General features: G+C 32.4%; 1 protein-coding gene across 1 annotated transcript; it reads right to left on the bottom strand.

Annotated features, from left to right (window-relative positions):
• Nucleotides 1-3,404: 3,404 nt before the first annotated feature.
• LOC107369934 (uncharacterized) lies at nucleotides 3,405-12,356 on the bottom strand. The gene is made up of 8 exons (XM_089266148.1): nucleotides 11,517-12,356; nucleotides 11,200-11,298; nucleotides 10,315-11,118; nucleotides 9,769-10,001; nucleotides 5,337-5,871; nucleotides 5,026-5,127; nucleotides 4,138-4,941; nucleotides 3,405-3,991 (listed from the first exon to the last, which is right to left on the bottom strand). Exons 1-8 carry the CDS (start codon nucleotides 12,265-12,267, stop codon nucleotides 3,756-3,758), a joined length of 3,564 nt encoding a protein of 1,187 aa, XP_089122274.1. The 5' UTR covers nucleotides 12,268-12,356; the 3' UTR covers nucleotides 3,405-3,755.
• Nucleotides 12,357-12,517: the final 161 nt, after the last annotated feature.

The raw sequence follows: 12,517 nt of genomic DNA, 5'->3' as shown, positions 1-12,517 counted from the left end.
ATATTAATTAGTTTTTAAGATCTTTTTGCTTCGAAACGGACAAATTGTGCAAATTTTTTGATGCAATGACTTTAGCTTCTTACTTGTGATGGAGTGAAAATATCCGACTGACAGATACGATAGAGACAATTGAATTAAAGATTATTTAAGATGTAGTCAGATGTTATCAAGAAAAGTAAGGTAAAAAGAACAAGGTCAAAATATATAATAACAGTATGAGTAAATTACATGGATAAAACAAATGGCTAACGTTACTGATATTGATGTTAACGAATGTGACTCAAATCCGTGTTTAAACAATGGAACCTGCACTGATTTGATTAGAGATTATTTATTTTCATGTGGAGCTGGTTTTACTGGACGAAATTGTGAGTCAATCACCAAGATTGATAAAGCTTTGATGAATTTATTTCACATTTTTATCATAACAATCGTTTCAATGGTCAGTTTTAGTGTTAAGTGTTTTGGTATTCATTTTTGTGAGGAAGACACCCAATGAGGATAGAAGCTTTCAATCAATAGCAATGCCTGTTCATAACCAAGATGAACCTCCAACAACCAATTCAAAGACCGACACATGAAATGGTATAAATAAGATCACAATGTTTTCTGTTCAAAGGAGCTTCAAAAAAAGGATCTAATCATCATGAAAGCCTGTTTTGGGGAAAAAATTCTCAAAATTCCTTGATGATTATGCTTTTTTGGAAACAACTAAATTCTTTAATTTATGTGTGACTATTAAATTGATTGTTAATATCATGTTTTACAAAGATCGACAGTGAAAACATGTTACTCTTGCATGTGAATAGTTTTTTGTTTGTTTTTAAATCCCAATTTGTGGATTAAATTGGAACATATTGAGAATCAGTTTGAATACAATCAAATAAATAAACTCAGTTGATTTTTTACGAGCCAACCGTAGGTACGTGTAATCATCTATCAATATAATGTTGATGTTTGAATTTAGTGCATAGTTGTGATTATCTGATGGAAAAGTTTATCAAGAGTTTGAATAATAACTTTAACATTATGGTGAAAATTTCCGAATTCTTGCTTAAATTTATCTCTTTTTATCAACCTTCTATTGGAACTTGCTTCAGGATTGTTATCGGAGTGTTTCCAGACATCGGGTTCGATTGAGTTAAACATCAACATTGTTGCTTTGAAAATAAGTAGAGAATAGTATCTTTAAATAAACAGGACAATTAGATTTTTGAATAACATGAATGATCTGAAAAGAAATATGATTACAACATTAAATATCATATATTGATAAATCTATTAGAGATGAATAAAGTCAATGACAATATGATAAGATATAAACTAAATAAAATGAAAACAAGTTGAAAGAGCAAATATGTAATTATACAATGATGAACAGCTGACGGGTAAGTTAACTTAAAGAGTTGTTGCACTATTGGTGGATAAATGATATGGTAAATTGAATGAAATGAGTTGAAATGAATTGAATCACGCATGGAATGACAGGAAGATGAAGATGATGATGGAGAAACTGACCACCGCCCAAATTTTGATAAAGAAACAGGTAAAAGTCAAGACAAGCCCAAGGATCCAATTTAAGTTTTCCTTTTTTTGAATTTACGGTAAACGTTATTATTATTTCTTTGAAAATGAACGATATTCTGTTTCTCTCATTATTATGCAAAACGCAACAACAGGAGAAAAAAAGTGAAATAACAAGTTCCCTCCGAATCTCATGTTTCATCAGCATGGGAAATTGAATGGCTCAAGAACATGAATCTTATTTTTCTTCTTCTTCATCCTCTCCTGCTGGTAAATAGTTTATATCTGTATTCCATTATATTGCTCTGTAACCATCAATTAAATATATATATATATTACTTGATACACGTTTGCTTTTGATGGTGTTATGACTTCCGATTGGCCTCACTCTGGTTCTGACCATTCTTGGTGGATCAGTTTACACTTGATGCTACCCTTTATCAAATTTATCCTGGTTGAAAGAGACAAAAGATATCTTGGTTATAATATTACATAATTAAGATTGGGAATAAATTTTATAATTGTATTGAAGTGGCCAAGTATGAAATTACTTACCATTATGATTGTAGTGCTTGTTTAACTTTTGTTTACAATGAAATGAGTGGATAAACATCGGTCATTACTTGTATACTTGAATTTATGTGTAGACGTCCATTATCAGCTGTTGTTGATTCTCATTCAATTTCTTTTTCCTTCTTTTACCATTATCTTATGATTCAAGTTGACTCTTGATTTTATTTCCTTGTTGAACACTGATTAACTTGTCACCATCTCCTAATTTGTCAAAAGAAATACCTTTTTTAAGTTAAGCTCGGCTGGTAATAATGCTAAGAAATAGCTTCTATGGTAGCATTGAGTTATAACTCAGGTTCCTGGTATAATTATTAACAATTTTCCTTCTTCATGTTGTTGTTTCATGACCATGATGATGATCATGTTGATGATAAAGGTGAGTTGAGTACAATCATTATAAATATATTTAAGGTGTGAGAAAAAGGTAAGAAAAAGTGATTGATAAAGTTTACCAGAAAAGCACCAAGAAAACAGAAGTATACTTTTCTTGTTAGTTACCATCCGTGAACATAATTGGATGTTTAGGATGATAATAGCGCGTAAGATGAACAAGTGAATGTAATATTTTATGGTCTAACTGGTTTAACTGTCCTCTCATCTGGACTTGAAAACATTTTAGATCCATCAATCAATTTATCATCAACAGGTAACCGTCAACAATCATATTTCCTAAATCAACTTTAATCACAATCCTTTCCTCAATTTTACCTCAATAAAAACCTTGTTTCTCCACAATTAGCAAATCTATCTTTCATTACCATTGTTATCCTTTTCTTTTCACTGATGATAAACAATTTATAAATCTTTTCACTCTGTCCTTGAACAACAATGCAAGTTGTTGATTAAATTTTGCAGTTTGTTGTTCAATTCACTTGGAAATACCTTAAACCAGGTGAACCTCTAATTTTGAACTAAACGCTCAAAAGTTGAAATGTTGAGATTGAAAAATTGTTGCCTTATAATAATAATACAATCATTGAAAGATATATCAACATTGACCGTTAATCAGTTTTAAGGTGGTGAAAAAAATGTAACAATAAGCAGTTGTGATTACCTGAGATGGCAAAAGTATTTCTTGCTTGCGGTTTTTCATTGTTAGTTAAAGTTAATCAACAATGATTTTGTTTTGATTTGCTTCATTTCATACAAATTTCACTTAAAATTTAATTCATTGCTTCGTTTATCTCAAGTTAACCAGAAAAATATAAAAACAAACCAGAAATCATTCCCTAACAAGCATTAACAATAAGATGACAGTTGAACATTGTTCGAATCAGTTGATCAAATCATGTTGAACTTTATAAACATTAGAGTAATCAAAGTTTGCTTTAAATTTATTTACAAATGTTTCCCATAAATTGGTAATGCAATCACATGAATGCGAATAAAAAAGTTAAATTTCTCAGCTTTTTTAATCCTTTTTTGTAGATTAAATGAGATCAGGTTCATGAGAATCGTTTGAATACATTTGAATAAGTGGAAAACCATTTGATGATTTACCTGAAAGACGAGCCAGTCGTTAATAAATTATTATAGGAATGATTGAGTTGGATGCATAGTTGTGATCATCTGGAAGAAGTGTTCATAATAACAATGAACTTGAATAATAAGTTGAACATTTATGGTGAGAATCTGGAAGTTGCTTTAAAGTTTTTTCTTTAAATCAACCTTTCTCCTGGAGCTGGCTTTAATATTGCAATCGGAGTGTTTCCATACATTTCATAAATTGACGGTGAATAAGTGCCTCGAGTTGATCTAGCTTTTTTCACAGTCCTAACAAGAAGTAATGATAATATTAACAGAAGTACAACCAAAACGCATATTAAAGTAACTAAATTAACAAAAACAGGATCCATTGGAATCCTGATCATCATTTGAATTTCACAGAAATCTCCTGGTGAGAGTTGAAAAAACGATGGGAGAGAAAAATTACCATGATTAGAATATTTACAGTAATTGGTTTTGAAAAATGAAATACAATTGAAAACAAGTAGCCGTTGGAAATATTGTAATGGTGTTAGAAGAGAAACATTTACCCACCTTGAAATTCTTCTGAACATTCACATCTATACGAGAGAGACGGCCGCTCAGTGGTACAGTTACCACCATTCAAGCATGGTGATGATGCACACGCATCATAGAGTTCAGAGCAAGTAGGACCAGAATAGCCTTCCATACATTGGCAGGTGAAATCATCAAAGAAGTTTTCACAGGTACCATTGTTCAAACATGGAGACAAAGCACATGGATTTATTTCGCTATCACAGTCTTTTCCGGTATAACCACGAGCACATGAACACGAATAATTATTGGGTAAATTAGTACAGGTACCATTGTTTTGACATGGGCTTGATAAGCATTCATCAACATCTTTATCACATGTTTTACCTTCCCATCCAGACGCACAGTGACACGAGAAATCATTGTGAAGATCCTTACAGGTCCCTCCATTAAGACATGGATTAGGTTGACATTCATCTGTTACATTTCCACAATTGAATCCTATGAATCCGGCTGGACATTTACATTGATAACTGGCAACTTTATCAATACAAGTACCTCCATTTAAACACGGATTCTGGGCACAATCATCGATATCGGTTTCACAATTTTTACCCGTAAAACCACGAGGACATGAGCATGAATAATCTGCTATACCATCAACACAGGTACCACCATTTTTACATGGTCGTTTAGCACAGTCATCTTTGTTGATCTCACAATGAGGTCCTGCAAAACCCTTTTTACAAGTACATTTGAAATCGTTACCATTACTCTCACATTTTCCATTATTTTTACATGGTCTAGTTGCACATGGTGGAAGTTGTATATTACATTCAGGACCTGTGGAAGATTAATAAGTTTAAATACAGTTTAAGTCAATCAGTTTAATCAATGAAAACTAAATTATATTTTCTAAAAATTTACCTGTATAGTCTTGTCTACAATGGCATGTATTATTCATACAAATACCATAAATGCATTGCTCTTTTACACAAGTTTTATCTTGACATAAATTTCCTTCGAAACCTGCATGATTGAAAAAATGAAGAATTTAGATTAGCAGAGATTCAAATAGTTCATAAAAAATTATAAAAAACGAAGAGTAATTAACAGCAATTATCAATCCCATAGAATCAAACGTTACTGATATCCCTTGAGTGAACACAGCTGGTCCATCTTCTGCTATCTTAAGCGGGTAAAATTCAATAGCTTATTTCAAGTTTATATCAACTCACCATTTCCACAGGCACATTCAAATCCATTTATAAGATCATTACATGTTCCATTATTTTGGCATGGATTAGGCGAACATTCGTTTATATTTACTTCACAGGTATCACCAGAGAAACCAGGAGGACAAACGCATTTAAAGTTGGAATGATGAGATGAACATGTGCCACCGTTGAAACACGGGTTAGAATCACAAGGGTTACTTTCAATTTCACATAGTTCACCCTTCCAACCCGGTAAACATGAACAAGTAAAACCATTCAATTTGTCATGGCATGTACCATTATTGAGACACGGAGATATGGCACATTCGTCTATATCATCCTGACAAGAAGACCCAGTGAAACCAGATTTACAAAAACACTCATAGTTTGACTGGTTACCTGGTTTCGCACAAACACCATGTAAACAAGGAGGTGAACATTCGGAGTGGTTAGTAGCAATTGTATCAAAACATAAACAAAAGTTGGACAGAAATGCTGATAAAAAACAAATTATTAACAAATCAGAATAAATTGAAGCACTCATGGCTTTCAAAGACTATCTCTTAAGGCGTAGAGACACAAAAGTTAAAGAAACATGGATTAACTTTAAACACAGTGACGGTTAAAGATGTCCACAGGTACAAAAGTAACTCAGGTGATTACCAAGTTGGTAACCAACCTGACTTTAACCAGGAAACCGGTAACCACATGGGCAATGGCCTCAAAGCTTAACTCTGGTTACTTTTCACTTCGACCATCAAACAAGAGTAAAGTTTAACAATGAAAGACTTTCATTTAGGACTCATTTTATCACACTGGTTAGAGTTAATCAATCAATGATTTTATTTAATCTTATCTAACAAAAATTTAAAAACCAGTATCTCTTGAATTTTGCCTTATTTTACTCCGTTTATCTCAAATTAACTGGCAAAATGTAAAGTCTGTAAACAACCCAAGAACCAGAAATCATTTGTTAACAATAAGATGGCTTTTTTTGAAAAAAAATCAATTGTTTATTGTTCAAAGACAATCTACTTTAATGAGTTAAATGAACTTCACGTTTAGTTTATTAACCAGCGTTATAACTCACATCACTTTGGATCAATGGAATCAATTGAAAGAAACAAAATAAGACACATTTCCAGGTGATTTTTCCGTTTCTTAAAGCTTGATTCAATGGGGCTTTGGGTCCAAAAGTCAAGTAGTGGACTTGATTTAGACATCTGGACTATTGTATTACATTCAATAGGACAGGAAATTGTAACTTAAATCGCAAGATATTGAGCCAATATTGAAAAACTGTCGGCCTAACAATTACTATAGACATTAATCATGTCGCGAGGAGGATAAGTTTGCCTTTCATTTCTTAAAGATAATCACAATCAAAAACTCCCAATCCATATGTGAATGAACCCAAAGACCACAAATTGTAATTCAGTTATTTTAAATCAAACAGACTCTGTATTTAAAACAGTGTTTTGGACTCAGATCACTTTAAAATTCAAAGGTTTCTATTGAAACAATGAAACAAAATAACAAAACACATTTCCGATTTGGTTGAATCAACTATTCCAACCCGAGCAAACGTTTGAATTGAAACACTCAAATCTTTAACTAGATAATTGTACAAAAACCTTTATCAATTTGATTTTTACCAACAATCCGAGATTAAACAGCTTATCTCAAGGATAGATCCTGATGATCGAGAAAAAAACACTGAATAATTTCCAGTAAGTCTGATTTTTACCGGAAAATTAATATATTTCATCTGTTCATTAAAGTAATCATGATGATGTCAATAGATGATTCACAATCATTGCTATCTCAAGGCAAATTGTGATCACCTTGGTATGAATCATCCTATTAATCAATTTCTTGAAGCTCACATTCCGGTGTAATAACAATTATGATTTTTATCTAAATACATTTACTTATCATCGTGATTACAAAATAATAATCAGTTTAAATTGTTAAATTGTTGATGAAGATAACAAAAAATGAAAACAAAAATGTATTTCAATATTTCATTTTTCATAAAGCAAAAGGTTTTCTTTAAAAGAACCAGAAAATGACCTTTTTTCTGGTTCAAACAACTCAAATTTTCAATCATTCTGATTAACTGTCATAAATTGGCCTTGATAATTCAGTTTCAATGACTGTTGACATAACCAATGAGAATAAATACAATCAACAATCATCTAAATTGTGATAAGGTTTGGGTAATTGTGTAAAAAGTAGATAATGTGTCAAGTGACCCGATTTAGACTCTTCAAGACCAATCAAAGCTGATGATGATAATGATGATGATGATGATGATTATGATGAAGCTAATTCACCTTTTACTTGACCAGTCCAACAAGCAACAATAAACAAGTTAAAGCAATTATGTTTCAAGAAACTGTTCAACTCTTTAGCTTCATCCATCCCTACATTATTTAACTTCATCAGTCTCATCTTGCTATTATTTTTGCCAGATAAAATCAGCTAAACAATCAGTAAATTTAAGGTTTACTTTGAAAGGTTAATTGTGTTGAATGGCAAAAATGAGAAATCAAAAAATGATTAAAGTAATTCAGCCTTTCTTCATTCATATTGTTTCTCATTTTCAACAATTTGTCTTGCTTTCCATATTAGTCTTGAGCTTAACAAGCAAAACAAAAAGCCAATCCAATTGTTATCAACAATTTAAACGTTATATTGATAACCAGTTAACGTTTGGTCACAATTTAATTCAATATTATTATTCCCTTAACCACTCCTTGAGATTTAAAGGTTTTCATTTAATCACAATTCCATTAACAACCGAATCTGAAATCTTACTTTTTGTATTCAAAAAATTCTGAATCTAAGGGAACCAGGAAAAAGTGAAATCTCACAAGACGACATTGAAATCTCCATGAATGACCAAATAGAGAAGTGAATAATTTATTAAATTGTATTTCACGAAATAAATTATTGATGATAAGGCCTGAGTATAAGGCCTTTTGATTCAGGCGATTGATCGCTATGGATCCAGTTTTGTAAATCACCAGATGAGTTAACTCTATGATTGAGCTTTCACGATTTGATCTGAAATTGGTTTGCAATCGGTTAATATTGCTTTAATGAATGTTTAATATTTTCAACTGCAACAATCAAATTGAGTTGTTACCTTATTTTGATTTAACCTTTCCCATTTTAATGGATAATTTTACCATTAATAATCTGAAAAATTTACACCAACTTGTCAACATCTGAATAACAATTTATTTAACAAGGTAAACATTAAGCCATTTTCTGATTCCTGTTAACCATCAATTGTAAATCAAGTTAACCTTAATATGGATTGTCAATCCTGTAAATTGATTAAAAAGTGTGTGTGGATGAAAATTTTGCTTCAATCTCGATTGCTTTGATAATTTTGAATCATTGTAAACATGAGAAGCTTGAAATGCTCACAATTGTCAATTGAAATAATCTTTTCCATTCTTATCTAACACTTAAATTGTGAATCAGGAATCATCTTTTCATCAGTTAATCATTGTTTACTTACAATGAATGGCAATTAATATCACTAGTTTTTAGCACCTTTCATTGATATATCAACAGATTCACACCTACATCTTTATGGTTAACTCATTCATTGATTGACTACTTTAAACTAATTTAGATCCATCGTTAAATGATATTTGATTAAAAGTGCATCTTTAAATTGATTACACGATTGTTGAAAAGATTTCAGTTCTTTCTTTCAAATGAAATTGGGTTGATCATGATGATGGTTAAGATGAACATCAGCAAGTACAAAGATGACCACTCACCTCCACCATCATATTGATGAACCAACCAGATTGAACTAAATTGTTGACCAGTATTGAGTTAAATCGTGTTTTTGTTTTCTTCAACAATTGATATGTAAATGATTGGAGTTAAATAAAGAGAAAGGTTTATGTTAAAGTGAACAAAAAAGATGTTCTTTTGTTAATTTAGATAATAATTAGTGTACAAAAATTGAATTGCCTTGTTGTATTGTCATTTTGACTAAATTTTTTACACTAAAGATACAATCAATAGGCTAGTTAATTAATAAATTAGCTAAGGCGTCGCTGATTGGTGATGAGTTGATGAATGGATTTGATTGTTGAGATTGATGATCATTACAATGAGCATATATTCAATTGTTGTGCATGATTGGTCAAATTACATTGTCATGGATTTAAAAAAAAAAGAGGAGATGGACAGTATTTCTTGTCATGTATAAATTGAAATTTACATAAAAATATATATATTTATAAATTAATGGTCTAATTCATCAAAAAAAGTATCAGCTATTTGATCAAAATTGGTGGACCTTTTTTTGGAAGATGATGCAAATTGATGAATAAGTTTTGGAAATAACTTACAATTGTATCAATAATGGACGGAATTGATAAGAAGTAATAGAAAATGTAAATTAGAAAAAGTTATCTGCCTAAATTAATCTCTCTTCTGGAGGTGGTTTCAAGATTTCACTTGAAGAGTTGCCAAACATTTCCTGGGTTGAAGGTGAATAAGTGCCGCGAGTTGCTCTTGCCTTTTTAACACTTCTCACAAAGAGTAGGGTCAATATTAATAAGAGCACAACCAGAACGCAAATTAAACTAACCACGCTAATGAATACTGGATCCAGTGGATTTTGAAGCATCATAAACTTTTCACATGATCCTCCTGAAGGAATGTAAAAACAAAAGAGAAAAATATTAGAATATTGATTGACAAACAGATGTTGGGAAGTTGACAGTTTTTTGTAAGTGTCTTGCTGTTTTTGATGGGAATATTGAGCGTAACAAGATAAATCATGCAATGAAATAGATACACATATAGTGATGTAGACAGGAAAAGATTAGAAAAATAGAGTGAGAAATTTAATTGTCCGGTTTCAATCAACTGGGAAAAACGGGTAACAATGAGAGGGATGAAAAAAAAAGAGATGGATAATGAAGGTTGCAGTTGATCGTTGTGTTAGTAAGAGCTTCCTCACCTTCAAATCCTTCCGGACATTCACAAGTATACAAGTGAGAGGGCCGCTCGGTGGTACAGTTACCACCATTCAAGCATGGTGATGATGCACACGCATCATAGAGTTCAGAACAAGTAGGACCAGAATAGCCTTCCTGACATTGACAGGTGAAATCATCAATTCCATCTTCACAGTAACCTTCATTTAAACACGGAGAGGAATCACATTCATTTATATCAATTTCACAGTCTTTTCCAGTATAACCACGAGCACATGAACACGAATAATTATTGGGTAAATTATTACAGGTACCATTGTTTTGACATGGGTTCGATAAGCATTCATCAACATCGGCATAACATGTTTTACCTTCCCAGCCAGGTGCACAATGACAAAAGAAATCATTGTGTAAATCCACACAACTTCCCCCATTTAGACATGGATTAGGTAGACATTCATCTGTTACATTTCCACAATTGAATCCTATGAATCCGGTTGGACATGTACAGTGATAATCGGCAACTTTATCAATACAAGTACCTCCATTTAAACATGGATTCTGGGCACAATCATCGATATCGGTTTCACAATTTTTACCCGTAAAACCAAGAGGACATGAACATGAATAATCTGCTACACCATCAACACAGGTACCACCATTTTTACATGGTTGGTTAACACAGTCATCTTTGTTTATCTCACAACGAGGTCCTTCAAAACCCATTTTACAAAAACATTTGAAATCTGCAATTAAGTTTTCACAGGCACCACCATTTTTGCATGGGTTAGCAGCGCATTCATCTATATCTTCTTTACAGTTGTGACCTATGTAAGAATGAGAAATATGTGTTAATTACAATAAAGAATGTGTATTGATATAACTAACACAATTAAAAGGAAGCTTACCTTTAAAGCCTTGACGACAGAAACACTCATTCTCAATGCAAACACCATTGCAAAGCTCTAAATTACAAGTTTCTTTTTCACATAGTTTCCCAGTGAAGCCTGTATGATTAGATAAAAAAAGCGAAAAAAAGTTTCATAAAATATTTATTCAGTTCAGGCAATGATAAATATTCATTTAACAATAAAAATAAGAGTCGAGTAAACTTTGATTTCATCAGCTTCACAAAACTTTGAAGAGTTTCAGCTGGCTTAATCATAGCTAACTTTGTAGGGAGGAATTTTTGAGGAAATTGCTTATTGAATGAATTTCCACTCACCATTTTCACAGGCACATTCAAATCCATTTATAAGATCATTACATGTTCCATTATTTTGGCATGGATTAGGCGAACATTCGTTTATATTTACTTCACAGGTAAAACCGGTGAAACCAGGAGGACAAGAGCATGTAAAGTTGGAATGATGATTAGGTGAACATGAGCCACCGTTGGAACACGGATTAGAATCACAAGGGTTACTTTCAATTTCACATAGTTCACCTTTCCAACCTGGTAAACAGTGGCAGGTAAAACCATTCAATTGATCATGGCAGGTACCATTGTTAAGACACGGAGATGAAGCACACTCATCGATTTCATCTTGACATAAGAATCCGGTAAAACCAGGTGGACAAGAACATGTAAAGTTGGAATGTTGAGATGAACACGTACCATTGTTAACACAAGGATTGGGATCACAAGGGTTTATTTCAATTTCACAGTGTTTTCCCTGCCAACCCGGTAAACAGGTACAGGTAAAATCGTTGGTTCCATCATGGCAGGTACCATTATTAAGACACGGAGCTAAGGCACATTCATCTATGTCATCTTGACAATACAATCCAGTGAAACCAGATTTACAAAAACACTGTCCATGGTGGCAAACACCGTTTAAACAAGGTGGTGAACATTCGGAATAGTCACTAGTAATTGTTTCGTTGTTATTATCATCGATACATAAACATATGTTAAAATGACTAATTAATAAAGGTATAATCAACAATAAATGACAATAAATTGACCCAACCATATCTTACCCAAGTAAAGTTTCAATCTAAAGACAGAGTAACATGAAAACATGGATTAGCTTTGTAACAACATAACATAACCTAGCCTAACCTAACAAATAAAAAATTAACAGGTTGGTCCTACCTCGCCAGGTAAGACAACCAACCTACCTGGCGAGGCCATTACTTTTGTCAGTCCCCGTTGCTAGGCCGCAACCCAGCAACGGGAGAGAACTGGAAGACTCTTTTGGCCAAAGAATGGAAAAGAAAGAG

The sequence above is a fragment of the Tetranychus urticae genome, chromosome 1 (assembly GCF_039701765.1).
Source record: "Tetranychus urticae isolate SD_2017Ah chromosome 1, NJAU_TeUrti_SD_1.0, whole genome shotgun sequence".
Taxonomy (NCBI): Eukaryota; Metazoa; Arthropoda; class Arachnida; order Trombidiformes; family Tetranychidae; genus Tetranychus; species Tetranychus urticae.
Note: the sequence above shows the minus strand (reverse complement) of the source record. Positions and strands in the feature narration are given on the sequence as shown.